General features: G+C 38.3%; 1 protein-coding gene across 1 annotated transcript in view; it reads right to left on the bottom strand.

The window, feature by feature from the left end:
• Positions 1 to 15,832, bottom strand: part of ITGA4 (integrin subunit alpha 4) — an 80,592-nt gene that overhangs the window by 47,137 nt on the left and 17,623 nt on the right. Inside the window, exons 3-10 of the mRNA XM_041722930.1 lie at positions 14,857 to 14,963; positions 14,631 to 14,760; positions 12,854 to 12,921; positions 11,263 to 11,392; positions 9,648 to 9,733; positions 8,923 to 8,985; positions 8,693 to 8,830; positions 5,287 to 5,398 (exon numbers count right to left, since the gene is read on the bottom strand). Coding sequence (XP_041578864.1) covers positions 5,287 to 5,398; positions 8,693 to 8,830; positions 8,923 to 8,985; positions 9,648 to 9,733; positions 11,263 to 11,392; positions 12,854 to 12,921; positions 14,631 to 14,760; positions 14,857 to 14,963 — 834 coding nt within the window. The remainder of the gene's footprint in view (positions 1 to 5,286; positions 5,399 to 8,692; positions 8,831 to 8,922; positions 8,986 to 9,647; positions 9,734 to 11,262; positions 11,393 to 12,853; positions 12,922 to 14,630; positions 14,761 to 14,856; positions 14,964 to 15,832) is intronic.

Below are 15,832 nucleotides of genomic sequence, written 5' to 3'. Positions count from 1 at the left end.
ACCCATTCATTGATTCTGTGGACAACTACTGAACATCTACTGTATTCTGGGGCATTTTCCAGGAGCTGGTCATACAGGGTGGTACCACGAAGAGGAACTCTATTAAGAAGAAGAGAGGTAAACCAGAATAAAAACACCACATATGAGCCGGTGGTGGAAATTAGGGAAGACTTCACCTAGAAGGGGAAGCCCAGGCTGAGATTCAATATATACAGGCCACGGCCAGAAGAGGATGGTGCAGGCAGTGTAGACAGAGGGGACAGCCTGCGTAATGGCAGGGGACAGAGGGGCAACATGGCCCATGTAAACAGTGGCAGTTGGCTTGAAACACCTGGAGCCATATATGGGCAGAACTAAACACTCACAGGAACATCAGAGGAAGGAGTGGGAAGGGAGAGAGAGAGCAGGGAAGAGGACGAGGGAGGTAAGGGCAGGAGTGGGGGGAGAAGTATCCTGTGGCCACAGAAGACAAGGCCAGTCATGGATGCCATTTGTCAGGGCTGCTCTATACTTCAACCACTGAGGCTGCACCCTTGGTAACTAAAATTCTGTGTCTTGATCCTTGACAGGATGTAAAGGAAACAAGTCCGGGCTAGGAAGTTGCTGATATGTGGAAATTCTCGAGATAACATGTACTAGCAGTAGTGATGCCGGGCAAATCTCTTTGAAATAATACAAAGGGGCCTTTTCAAATGAAACAGAGAAAGGCCCAGATGTCATTCCAAGCAGAAGACGAGGAGGTGATAGTCTCCTCCTATCTTATATACAGATCTCAACTCCGACTTGCTAGGATTCCATTTGGATCTCTCATATGATATCCTAAAATTTTAGCAATCATAATTATAAGGAAAATACTTATTGGTTTTTTTTTTAATACCTGTGCAGGTCAATTTGGGGTACAACATACTGAACACACACTGACGTACTTGACAATTTTTTTTCTACTTTCCATCTGAACACTTTATTTCATTGTAAATCACAGCCATCGTTGGTATAATCACAATATTTTAACATCAGCTAGCACATGACGTTTGTTACAACGCATGCACCATGCGAGGAGCTTTACACATACTAACTCACGTAACTCCTTCACTCCTTCAAATAAGTACTTGTTGATCCTATCTTTAATGAGGAAACTGAGGCACATAGTGTCACCTGCTCACGGTAACAGCTAAGATGTGAAGAAGCTGAGCTATAAACCCTGCCTGCAGTCTGGCTGCAGAAGCTGTGCTCACCCATCACGAGGCTTTACAGAACTGCTAACACTATGGGCTATATCCAGTGTTTTCCTCTCCTGGAAACTTTTCCTGCTCTGTGTCAAAGAACTGCTCAATTAACAAGTTGAGAATATATCCACATATATTTTAGGAGCACATAAAATAATAATACAGCTTCTATTTTACAATTATAGCACTTTGTCATGGCTCTGCTCAAAAAAAAAAAAAAAAAAAAAAAAAAAAGAAAATTCAAACATCCAGTCTTAAAGTCATGTAAAAATGTCAAGGAGAAAGGGCGCCTGGGTGGCTCAGTCGGTTGGGCGTCTGCCTTCTGCTCAGGTCATGATCCTGGTCCTGGGATCAAGCCCCGCGTCAGACTCCCTGCTCAATGAGGGGTCCACGTCTCCCTCTGCCCCTCCCCAGCTCAGGCTCTCTAGAGCACATGCTCTCTCAAATAAAATCTTAAAAAAAAAAAAAATGGCTCGAGGCGAAAAATCCTAACCCCCGAGTCAGTGGTTTTGTCAAATCTGCTTTATGGATGAAATCTAGAATGCTGCCCGCCAGCCATGTAGGTCTATTCATGCACCTGTTCTCTAACTTCCTCCTATTCTGGATGAGATTTTCATGCTAGACTCTTACCAAATTGGTCATCTCCTTAGGAAAGGCCTTGCTTTGCTTTTCTAAGTACACAGGAAACAACTCAGTTTTTTTTTTTTTTTGAATTAAAAAAAATAGACAGGATATGATGAATGCAAAAATAACTTAAGTCTGCTATGGAAAGCACCACAAAAGTGTGCATGGTTAAGAGGACATTACATCTGACTTACATCTATGACAGGAGGTGGAAGGAAAAAGAGCAGGTGAGATTTTATTTTGTTTCAAAGATTTTATTTATTTATTTATGAGACACACACACACAGAGAGACAGAGACACAGGCAGAGGGAGAAGCAGGTTCCCTGGTGAGCAAGGAGCCCGATGTGGGACTTGATCCCAGGAATCCGGGATCAGGACCCAAGCCAAAGGCAGATGCTCAACCACTGAGCCACCCAGGTGCCCCTTTCATCCTTTTTCTATACAATCCCACACAGGACTTCCATGGACACAAAGTGACTTCATCCATCCCCCCAAGGAAAATTAAATATGGAAGTTGGATAAAGGACTAGGGAAACACAAAGAAAAATTAAACCCAGGTGCCTGGCTTTCTCACCCAGGCAGACATGGTAGGAAGGGCTTCAGTGGAGTACTGAGCCTGCTCCCAAATCAGCAGGGTCCTGGTTAATATCTAAGTGTACAAAATCTTTACTACTGGCCAAATAAAAATGCTATTCAGCCATAAAAAAGAAAATATCCTGCCATTTGTGGCAACATGTATTTTCTTGGAGGGCATTTTACTCTGTGAAGTCAGAAAAAGACCAACACTGTATGTTATAGGTGGAATCTAAAAAAAACTCTAGGGACAGCTGGGTGGCTCAGTTGGTTACACATCTGTTTTCGGCTCAGGTCATGATCCCAGGGTCCTGGGCTTGAGCCCCATGTTGGGGTCTCTGCTCAGTGGGGAACCTGCTTCTCCCTCTCCCTCTGCTGCACACCCTGCTTGTGCTTTCTCTCCCTGTTAGAGAAATAAATAAATGAAATCTTAAAAAGAAATTTTAAAAATCTAAATTCAGAGAAACAGTTCAGATCGGTTGGCTACCAGAGGCAAAGGATAGGAGGATTCGGTGAAAAGCTCAAAGGGTACAAATTTCCAGTTCCAAGACAACCTTCTGGAGAAGCCACGTACAGCATGAGGACTGTACATTTACAGTTACAGACATCGCCTTGTTTAGGTCAAACTGTCAAGAGTACATCTTAAGTTATCACAAGAAAAAAAATTATAACAATGTGAGGGAACATATTAACTAGACTCCCAGAGGTAAATAATTTTGCACCATAAAAATGTGCAAATGTGTATTTTTGTGGAAAAAAAAAAGAACTGAGACCTAGAAAAAGATACGCAAGCACGTACTGAAGTAAACCAGTATTCATGTAGCCACTAAATGTAAAAACGTAGTGAATTATAAATGAAATTATAAACAGCACAAAATACGCTAATTACGTTGAAGATGCTGAACTATTAGAAACAATGGGTTGAATGACCATCTTCCGGACACAAAGGCACTACCTTTAGGAGTAGAGAGCTGAAGACTCCAGGATGCAAATGCTGCCCGAAGCCTAGGTCCTCACTGCAGCCCACAAAGCCTGCCTGGTGCCCTCAGGGGCTCCCCCATCGTTCCTCCCAAGTCTCCCAAAACACTCTCTCACACACCACTGGGAAACTGCCTGGGCCTCTCCCAGCTACTGGAGTGACTGATCAGAAAAACTGACATTTTTACCACTCTGATTTTAAGAATTAATTCGGAGTTGTCATTGACATTTTGACGCCGCCCCCCCTTGACACACAATCACTTCTCATGTGCATGTATATAAGCATTATTTTAGTACATTCAAAACACTGATCTTCCTCAAATGTGTCAATTAAAACAAGATATATAAGCAATCCTAACAAAGTATTTTACTAAATGATTATTTATTTGAGAAGGAGGGTGGGGGGACAAGCAGATTCCATGCTGAGTAATGGAGCCTGACCCAGGGCTCGATCTTAGGACTCTGAGATCATGACCTGATCCAAAAGCAAGAGTCTCACCAACTGAACCACCCAGTTGCCCCTAAATGATTTTCTTTCTAAAATAAAGAATTGCATCATCTCATAATATACATGAAATGTCAAGGTGCATAAACATGGCTTTATCCACATATATGAGGTAGGATCCTTAAATTCACCACTTGAGGTTTTCCTCTTGCATGTCTTAGTTTTATATTCCATTTCACTGTAAAATTATAGAACACGGTACCATCATTTCCTTTGTTTGCATGTATTATGGCATATACCCTGTACCTGGCCTGGTACACCTGACACAAAGTAAGTGCCCAGTGAATAACAGAATTGCTGACTCTTGGGAAGTATAACATCATAATAAAACCATATTGACGTTTTAATGTAAAACGTTGTGTCATAATAACCATAAAAAATATATACACTTCTTTCATTTTCAAAATAGAAAAACTCTAGAAACAGTAATATCTGTACACCAAACTACACTCCTACATTTGAGAGTTTGTAATTCAATGTGATATATATTCTATAAATATTCAAAATATATATTTAATAACCTACTAACTTCCTTCTCAGAGACTAAGACCTTTTATGCATTTAAAGTAGAATGATGCCTTTAGGCATAAGAAATCAAACAAGTGAAAACTTCTACTACTCCTTCACTTATTTCTAGTATCCAAGTTTAAGTTTTGACCCAATATTATCATATACCAATTGCCAAGGATCATGCCAAGAGGAAAGACAATTCTGAGCCCTGAAAGAATCAAATACCTACTTGCTGAACTCTAGAAATTACACACACTCCTCTCAAACCCATTCATCATTCTATGCACAATTTTACCAGAGGTAGTTACCCCTCGGCATTAGATTAAAAAAATAATAAATTTTAAGAGGGAAGGCTGGTGCACAGAGGTATTTCAACAGTAGGGCCGTTGCGCGACAGGCACAGTAATGACACTGCTGTCTATTCCGTTATGGAGAGGCTATCCTATCAATTGTTAAGTAGCCACCATTGTTGGGTCTGCCAGTTGCCCCCTCAGGTACTATGTAGGCTCTCTCCCACAATTCCCAAAAATCACCCCACAACGTAGCAGCTGAACAATGAATGCCTTGCACAATGGGCTTCTTACAGAACCCTCTCCAGCCCTGCAGCCAGCCTCTGTTGGGTCTCGTCCGTGTCTTTACTATACGTGTAGTCAAATAATATACAGTCGAAGGAGTCTGATCAATTAAGAATCAATAAAGGACAATGGAGAGAAGTCAGATGTAACATGATAAAAAGAAAATAAACTTAGTGTAACATTCTGGCTCCGTTTGCTATAAAAAGGCAAATGACCTAAAACTCTAATCATGCTCTCTTCAGTGTATCTTTTTCAAAACAGAAATTAAGTACTGAATTAGATATTTTTAATTACCTTCAAAGCCATCATTATCAATGTCACCAAGATTAACTATAGATTCCCCAAATCTTGCAGCGTATTTGTCACTTCCAACGAGCTCGGTTTCCATTTCATTCATTACTGCTCCCTAGACAAAAAAAGGGGGAGAAAAGGCATCGTCATAACACTCCCTGACACCGTCACGCATGATTTACTGTTGTAATTGGATATGGATTTTTTTCTAATGCTTCCAACAAGTTGGACAAACTACAGGCTGAGCTTTAGTACACACATCTCAGTTCAATTCAATAAATATTTATCAAGTATGTCAACACATATAATAGTATGATTAGAGCTCAGAGGACATAAAAGTTGTCAAACTCATGATCCCTAGCTTTGAAAATCCAATAAATCATTTTGATAATTCAATTTAGCAAATATTTATTGAGTTCCTACTCCAGGCAATGCACTATGCAGAGTGAACAGGCAAAAGAGGACAAGGCAGTGTGTGTCTAAGACATGCTCCCCTACCTGAAGAAGCCCAGTTACAGGGAAGGGTTAGCACATACATGTGAATCACTCAGAAGTACAAACTGCTTTGTATTGTCAAGAAGCAAGGACAGCACATCTAATTGTGAAAGCAGGGGGAGATTTCATAAGAGATTATATTCAAAGTGGCTATTGCATGGTGGACATGATTTTGATAAACTGTATTATCAGCAAAACAAATTCCAAAGAATTTGACTACTACAAATGGCACATATAATGAAGGAGACCAAAGAAAAGTCAGACTGAGGTGTTATGGTGTGGGATTTTGAATACGGAGGGAAATTTACTCTCAATCTAGGGAATGGAAAGTCACTGAAGGTTTCTGAGTTGAGCAGTTGGCACAACTGAAGCTGGCCTTCAGAACCTTAGCAATGGAACTGTAGCAATGAAACATGAATTTGTCAACTGCTATCTCTCAAGTTGGAAGAGGAGTTATAACAACAAGACATTCAATAATGTTCTAATAATGAGTCCTTATAAGAACTAGTAGACCTCTTTCCAAACTCTGATCACGTCACTCCTTTGTAGTAAGAAAAAAAAAATCTATGCATTATTCATCATAGAGACTTTACTCTTCTTAAACAAGTCTATTCATCATTCCTGTAACCACACACGAGTTCTTTTCCTTGAGATTGTGAAACACCCTTCACCTGTTATTTTCCAACTAAAAAACTCCTAAACTTGTCTTGTTCAAATACTACTTCCTCTGTGAATCCTTGACCAAAGTGAACGGTTTCTTTTGCTTTGTACATATTACTAGTGTGCTATTTATCATGTTTTATTCGATTCTTTACTCTCATAGTTGTATCTTTTCTAGACCTGAGGTCCTAGGGGTCAGGTCTAAGAGGATTCTTGCCTATTTTCATAGTTCTTATTCCATTTCAGATATTCACTAAATGTCTATTTTTTAAAATGAGTAATTTCTACAGACAGAATCATTGGCACCATAACCATTAAATGATTTTCATCAAGAAATAAGGGATAAAAGAACCTGGCTCCAAAGGAAATGCCTAACATAAGGAGAAAGGGCTCCAGGAAAGATGAGAAGGTGCAGACCTAAAGCAATGGAATGGCACTGGAGTTCCAAGAAGAGAGTTTCAAGAAGAGGTGATCACTCTTCAAGTATTCTCCAGTCAGAAAATGGTGACCAAGAGTTCTTTGGGGACTTCTGAGAGTTGTTTTAGTACAAGATCCATTCAAGTACCATCCTTTCTTGAGTTCATTCAAAAACAATTACCAAGCACCTATTTCTCCAGTACGTTTTCAAACCTTAAAGAGACAGCAGTAAACGAGACTGAGGATTCCTCTCTACACGGTATCTATACTCCAGTAGAAGAGACAATACTGAACTGAATCAATTTATAAATATAATGCGACATAGTAGTGCCATTTTAGAGAGTTAAACAGGTGATTCTTTGTTCCCTTCTAACTTCCTATGTCAGAGGTGTTAAAAGCTGAAATCAAATATGAAATTATCCCATGGTCAGCAGTGGTGCTTCAGGGGAGACATGAGGGAAGCACGATATGGTAGCCCAATGGGTAGGACTCCTTCCTTGCCCCTTCAGTGAAAGGAATATTCTTTTATCCATCTTTCCTATTAGGATTGCTTAGGATATCAATGAGGGAAAAAAGGATTACATATTGCCCTACTTTAGGTGTATATGATACTTTTTAAAGTGTTTCCATAAAGTTTAGTTATAAAGAGAAGAAAAAGTAGGCAGAATGAGGATGTAGCTAGTACAAGAAGGCCATTTATGGATAGGGAAATGTGAAATACCTATGAAAAAAAAGTAATGCCTGATATTGCTATTAAGGAGATATGAATGATCACTTTGTAGAGGATACGCCTTTATTATTAAAGTTTAAACACAGTCTATGGAAATCCCAGTTTATTTTTTATTTTTTATTTTTTTTTTGGAAATCCCAGTTTATAAGTGACTTTGTTGCTCTATATTTGGAACTTCAAAAATCCCTTAGCTTCATAAGATAGTATTTTCTCTTTTGAATCATACAGTGTTGAGGCCAATGCTTAATATAGGAACTTATTAAATGCTTTAATACCATTAAGATTACAAATATCTTCTTGAAACAGATTATACATTGCTGAATCCTGACTAAAAATGCTGTACCTTAAGAGATGACCCAATTTTCTCACAAATCTCTTCTTGCTCTTAAATCAAAGGAACAGACCAGGAAGACCCCATTAAGGCCCTATCAATTGTTTTGATTTAATGCCAAGAAGATAGACTGGCAAGATAAGGCCAGCAGAACTCTTTAAACTGAATTGTGAAGTGGTCAGTCAGTCTCTACAATATCGCCCATAATGTGAAACTCAACCAGACCAATAATTACCTATTTCTACAACTACTATGTCCACTTTGGAATAAACTATGCCCATTTTATACTCTTATCGGGAACACCATCTACAAAAATTGTGCCAATAAACATTTTGTCAAAACACATCTTGTTTCCTGTTTTCAAATCAATACGTTAAAAAACATTTCATGCTTTATCTTCTACCTCTGGTAATATTTGTAATTAAAGACATTCACAACAGAACCAATAATAAAACCACATTTTGAGGGGTATAGAAAAATCATTTTTTCAAATTAGATTTGCATCCTAACAACAATTTCAACTGCCTGAAGAACAAGATGGGAGCAGAAAAGAAACAAGAACAATTGATCTCCTACTTCTGGAATATCAATATGGGACCACTTCCCATCCATCAGCATGTTCCATTTTTAGAGCAGTAGTTCAATACCAGAGTTTTTTACTTTCATCAGTATAATAGGCCAAAGAATCGATGGTCTCAGAACTCTGGAATAAGAACAGCTTCAGTTTCTATCACAGTCCCATAAACAGCCTCCAGGTGGTCAGTGATTAGACTTACCCAGCCAGAGTTGATGTACACGAACACTCTGCCTTCCTCCCTGATGGTGCTCTGCATGGGAGCTCCCACAAGTAGGTCTGAGAAGCCATCTGCATTGAGGTCCACAGCACAAACAGAAGCTCCAAAGTAAGAGCCAAGCTGCCCCAAAACAAAACCAGAACCAGTCATCAAGGAAAAAAAGCAGGGCTATTCACGAAAGCCCTCAGTGAGACCACAGGTAGAGACGTTACCTTCTTTCCTTTCATTTCATGTAAGATACTTAGTTCTTTGGCCTCGATGCTGAATATGTATGCCTGCAATTAGGGAAGGAAGTAGACAAACTCAGGCTGCTATCACATGAAAAAATCTTCAGGGGAGCAAAACATCAATTTTTGTGACTTGTAACTGCTCAAACGGATTTTTGAAAATCCTGCCTAGAGTAACTCAAAAGGTTTAGGGGAACCACATTCACAATAACATGACTTCCTTGCCAAACTGTCTCCTCAGAAACGCTGGTATGGATCCCGTAAGGCACAGAAAGCGTCATTTGTCTCACTTTTCAAAGACAGACTCAGGAAAGTTTAGTAATGTCCACACAGCAATGTAACAAAAACCAGAAACATCTTATTCTTTCTGGTTTTACCCCAAAACATTCAGCTGTCTCAACAGCGCATCATCTGTAAACTTGTTAACCAGTAAATACATTCCCTGGACATCTTGAGACAATTTTATTTCAAAAACAACTTACTCAAAGAAAGAAAAGCCTCATTTGACTTACAGAATTTTTCCTTAAAGCTTTTCTAATAAGTTTTATCTAAAAGCCATGTAACTTTCACCACAAAATGCAGTGCACCGCTCATCATTTCTAGCCATCATTTCTTACAATTTTTTGCAATTCCTCCTTTAGTATCTCATTCTCTCATGCAATCTTTTTGAAACTTGGTGAAGAAATAAAATGTAAAAATGTATTTCTTACTTTACCAATCTGTTCATGTTGAGGGGCTCCTCCAACTACTTCAGTAGTATGTGGACTCCGAAAATGACCAGCTCCAACTGAGTACCCTTCAAACAAAGTAGGAGAATCATCATTTGCAATGGGTAAAATATATCACCATAAGTCCAGTCCTAGAATTAAATGAGACTGAATTCCAAAGGATGACACTAAACAGTTTTAAGAATATTTAGCATGGCAATATTCAAAATTGGTCACTTATTATACGCTTTAATTACGAGTACGTGTTATGAAACTAGGCACATGGCTGACATTTCTAAATCCTAGAAACTAAAGATAGCACTTTTACATTTGGTTAGTCTCTAGGAACTACCAGGACATGCTGGCTTCTAGGATTACAACCAAAACATTTTAGGTATCTAAAATAGAACATTTTCAAGTAAAAGAAATTCCTAAACTTCAGCTTTTTCACCATGAAATCTTCCTATTGTGATAGAACTCTATGATGACACAAAAGGTAAAATATTTTATTACATGACAAAAGGTATAATACTAAGTTACATTTTTAAGATTTGAGAGAGAGAACATGCACAGGAGACAGGGGGCGGAGACGGAGAGCAATGCTCTTGCAGACTCCCTGCTGAGCACGGAGCACAGTGTGGGCCTTGATCCCAGGACCGTTGAGATCATGACCTGAGCCAAAACCAAGAGTTGGATGCTTAACCAATTTGAGCCACCCAGGTCCCCCCTAAGTTACATCTCCTGTAACACTTCAAGTTATTCTCCAACCATAAATAAGTAAATGCTGAATTATAAACGAACTCCCTCCGTTTAAAAATGAATTCTTACAGTATGAATGGGGAAAAAATAATACGTTTCCTTATTGTAATTATTTCTGGGTTATAGGCTGCTGACGTTTGAAGCACACGGTTTAAACAAAGCTGTGTTTTTCTAAGAAACTATAGGAAAAGCATCCCTTTAACTATAGCAGGGGAATTAATGCCAAGAAAATCTTGCGTTTTTGTAAAGATACAGACTATAAAGGGTCCTATTGCACAGGAGGAGGGGGAAATGGAGAGGGAGGAGGAAGAGAAGGGGAAGGAGAAAGATAAGAATAAACTCTGGGAAATATTCTAAGAACTTAGGAGGCAAAGGTCAACGGGCTGTTTTTAGATCCCTAGGCTTCATAATGTTGCCCATTGTCTGGAATGCCATCGACAGCCCCACTGGCTTTCATTTGGCCTTTTAAGAAACTACACCCACTCACTCAGACATGATGACATGAACTCCAGTAGAGGGCTTTCAAATGTTCCTTGGATGTGGTAAGCACATAACAGATGCAACCTTCACAATAACAGGTTAACTACATAAAAATGCAAGCTTCTAAGAGTAAGCTAAAGCAGGAGCTCTATTCTGACAACTACATATTGACGGTTGTGATTACACACGTAAAATGTTCAGTTAAAGCTTCATAGATCATATTTTTAAAGTGAGTTTCTAAAAAAAAAATAATAAAGTGAGTTTCTGAACCCTTCAATAGCTATTGGCCGTTTGGATCTTTTGGAGAGACTAGTAATCATAAATAAGGGAAACTGTATCTAAGATGGAGAAGACTGGAGTTTCTCAAGGTATACCGTACCCAAATAACTCCCAAATTTGACTTGATTTTGTCTGTCTAAAAAAGCCTTGTATTTATTCGTAGTTATATTGTAGACAAAAAGAGATCCAGTCCAATAAGAAGATCCAGGGGCTCCCATCACAATTAAATCCTGTAAGGAAAAAAAGAATTTATCATCCTTTCAAAGCTTAATCCACCCCAAACCTCCTCCAGACATACATTTTAATAGTGATGACAATACATTTTTTATAATACATTTCTAAAATCTGAACATTGTATGAATTTAAAAACCTATCAGGAGAAAAAAGCCAAAGAAGCTAGCTTATGAATTTTTACCCGTATGCACAATTTCAGAAAAGAAACTCTCCATTCACACCTAGCAGTGGACTTTAAAATTGAAGCAAGGATCACAGAATACGAGGCGAGGCTGCTAGGAGATAGGCACCGTGGTTTCTGTTAAAGTAAGTTGTATCTGGGTAATTTATTAGGGCTTATTAAGGGGATAATCACAGGTTGCCAAAGAGTAAAAAGTGGACTTAATTTATTCCTGTTTGCAAAAGAGATAAACTCACTAGTTTTCTTAACAATGTTAGCTTAGTAAAAAATAAATACAGTGGTATTTGGGGCATATTTGGTGACAAATATTCAGGAAAGGGAAACAAAGGTAAAGTTAGAATGAACAGAGATATCTGTCTAGGGAATATGAAAACTTTTAGCAACCAAACCTAGAACATATTTCTAAATTTCCTAAACTCTTAAAAAAGGTCAATTGAAATATAAAAGGTGTTTTTTTTTTTTTTAATGCAGCAGGTAATATTTATGGAAATTGTCAACCCAAGGCTGGATAAAGCCCAACTGCATAGATTCAGAAAACATTAATAAATTCCTAATGGGTTTTGGAGGGAAACTAGGAGGTACACCTATAACCTTAGACTGTATATCCTTGAGAGTCAGAGAAAAACAGTTTTGGGGAGATATCTAATTTAAGAGGATATTAAATTTTTAAATCTCTCAATTCTCATCATTTAAAGATGTGGATTTATAGGCTTCTTTTCTCCCTCAACTAGTAATTAAAAGTAACATATTTGGATAGATATTGTAAACGTCTAAGTTACAGCAAATAACAGCTACTTTTGATTCCCATTAAATTCTTTTTTTTTTTAATTTTTTTAAATTTATTTATGATAGTCACACACACAGAGAGAGAGAGAGGCAGAGACACAGGCGGAGGGAGAAGCAGGCTCCATGCACCGGGAGCCCGACGTGGGATTCGATCCCGGATCTCCAGGATCGCGCCCTGAGCCAAAGGCAGGCGCCAAACCGCTGCGCCACCCAGGGATCCCTAATTCCCATTAAATTCTTGATGCAAGTGATAAGCTTTGGTGTAGAATTTTAGTTGGTCTTACGTGGCACAGCCCTCTTAAACATTAACCTTTTATCAAAATATATGCAGAATATTGAGTAGTAAAAATTAAGTCATAATACGCTCAAATTTAAGAGACATTACTCAGAGATTATACAATTTTTTACTGAAAAGCATAATACCACAGTCTAAATCTTAACTAAATTCCTATGTGTAAACATTTAAAGCAGCTATGTTTTGGACTATTACCTCGGTGTAAAAACTAGATATTCCGGCTTGACAGGATGCAAAATTTTCTCCAAATTTTCTCACGTAATCTAAACATGAAGTAGAAAAACAATTCCAGATTTCATTGAAAAATAGGCAGAATTTGCATTATTTTGTTAGTCTTTTAAATCCTTACAAACATAGCTTTTAAAAATGAGATAGTATAAAATGTAGACCTTAAAATAGTCACTTTGATAAAATGTAGTATCACCAATCTCTTTCATATTAATCCTCAAAAATATTCCTCCAAAATAATACAAATATTGTCCTCTGCCTCTTTTTCATGGGAGGAGCATGCAGCATACACCCAAAATAACTGTAAAGTGGATATCTAAGGCAGATGCAGGGCTTACGGCTTCCAGTCTCAGTTTGCATTTAAAATTGGTGTCCTAGGTTGTGCCTGGGAAAGTAACAGGGAGTCAAGATCTGCATGGAGATGGAGGGTCTCCTACTACAAACCCCCTGAATGGGAGGCCTTTGGAACTTATTAGGACGATGAAGCTTTGCTTCACCTGAAGGACTGACCTAAGGAAACCTCTATAAAAAATAAGAGTCAGGACCCCCATCTTTGTTTTGGCTTTGCTAACCAGAAAAAAGTTAAATAAATTAAGACATTTGTAATTACTAGTCCTGGCCATGACATATCTACATATCTTCTTTCTTTTTTTTTTTAAATAAATTTCCCCATAGTGTTAGGTGATATAAGTTGCCATTTTGAATTTTTTGGAGAATGTGGCTGAGTATATCTGACCACCGACAAAATAACTTCTGTGAAAATGTTTTGAAGTGTAAACTATAAAGCATTAAGAAAAAGAGAATGATAAACATACAGGATACTACACTGCATTGTATTTCAATTAAGAATTTAAAATTACCTTTTATCTTCTTCATTCATGTTCCAAGACATCACATAACACAGAGAATCCCAATATTAATCGAATAACTGAATTTGCATACATGGTCAAAATTTTGTCAAGTAATAGAAATGTTCTTTGGACATTGTAGTAATCATTTTGGTTAGGAAAAAGTGGAAAACAGAATACATGTATATTTAATTCCGAGTCTTCCAAAGACATTTTTAGAATTGTAGTTCTGCTATGGATTTTTTAATGCTCTGTTGACAATCACCCCTAATTTTGTTCACTTAAGTTGTTCATGTACTAGCTCTGCAGATACTACTGCTACCTAATAGCCTAGAATTTTCATGGGAAAGCTTTTCAAACTTAAGATACCAGCGTTGTCAAGGAATGTAGTGAATTAAAAAAAAAAAAAGATGAAGTGGGAAAGATTTGCTTACATTTATATTTGGCTCTTTCTGAATATTCTTCAAAGCTAAAGATAAAGCAGAAGATCTAAATGGTTTTCATCTTTCTTGTCAGACTTTTCAATTTCAAATGCTCAATCATAATTTCATGATTTTAAGTGTACAGTATATGCTGGGCATTAGATTCATTTATATAGAATTAAAATATATTGCAAAAGTGGATAATTTAAAAAAGTGGATAATTATCAATTATATTCTAGAATTATTCAGATGTAACTGTACAAATTTCTATTCCCAAAAACATAAAGCACATTTTTTTTGCAAATACTACTGCAATTGAGTAAAAAAAGGAAATACTTTGAGCAGTTCAAAAGAATACAGCTATTTTAAAGATCTCCCCGCCTCCCTCTGTACATGCAAAATTGAAAATAAAAAAATAAATTAAAGGCATTCACTTGTCTTCTTGATCCAATTAATATCAAAATGATTCCTTACCTTGATAACACGGAGCTATTCTTTTACTCAGTTCTGTTCGTAAATCAGAGGGCATTCCATAGCAAACCCCCATGGGGAGCTTATTTTCATTCTTTATATAAAATATATTTTTCCATCTATGCCCACAAGTCTAAATAAAACATAGAAGTAGATCAAATAATGTGAACATCACACCCAGAATATCTGATTCCACGATGTTATCAGTGGACTCATGCCAACAACCTACCACGATGGATCCGTTTTCTCCTGGCTGTCTGGAAAGTGTGACTCCCAACCACTGGTTGTCTCTTTCTTCCAGGCAAGTCTTTCCACAGGGTTCTCCATTGGGGCTACCTATAGCATTGGAAAATAATTTTATCATCAGTTATTTTGAAACCATGTTATGCTAGGACAGCAGAGAAACTAAATCTGCTTAACCCCTCCTTTGGCCATGTACAAAATGCCCTTGACCCCCATGCTTCCCCCTGTCCCCACCTTATCCTTGGTGCACAGGGTGGGGGTAACGGTGAATTGCTCTGTGCAACAGCATCATTCTCCCACCAGGTGGTTTGTGTTTGTAGAAATGACCTCCAGCTGGTAACATCATGGGTGATGGGAAACCACATGACTGGGTTGGGGGGTTGGGGGTTGGCAGGAGACCCATTTAGACCAACATGGGCTGTGCAGATGCCACTGCAGGCTGTCATTTGTGGCAAAGACTTTGCACCTTTGCTCTGCTAATCTGCCTAGCATTACAGGCAAGGTCACCAGAGCACTTAAGACTTTTCTTGCATGGAGACTTTGGGGGTGGGGGTGACAGAAACATAGTCCTCAGGGTTAAGTCACAGTTTATAGAAGCTGGAAGGTGATGGTTGAGCACATGGTCACCGTGTCTACGTAGCACAGGAATAACGCCCAGCGCTTCTGACAAACTTACATTTAGTCTGCGCCGACTGTTTTCCACAAATAAGAAAGACCAAAAAACCCTATTATTTCAGTAGTAAGTAAAACACATCCAAGGCACTTTGGCAAACGCATGAAGAGCCAAGAAAGCCAAACCTGAGCACTACTGCTGGGCAACAGAGCACCTCTAAACTGTTCGAGAAAAAGTAATCCTCCCAATGACAATATTTTTTTTCTTTTGTTAGCGTGACTTCTTTGCTTTCTAGCTGGGGTCCCGCTAACGTGATTCAGGGGAGAGGGAGGCGTAGTATCTTAAGAAT

Source organism: Vulpes lagopus, chromosome 11 (assembly GCF_018345385.1).
Source record: "Vulpes lagopus strain Blue_001 chromosome 11, ASM1834538v1, whole genome shotgun sequence".
In the NCBI taxonomy this organism is placed as follows: Eukaryota; Metazoa; Chordata; class Mammalia; order Carnivora; family Canidae; genus Vulpes; species Vulpes lagopus.
This window is presented reverse-complemented; position numbering and strand designations above follow the sequence as displayed.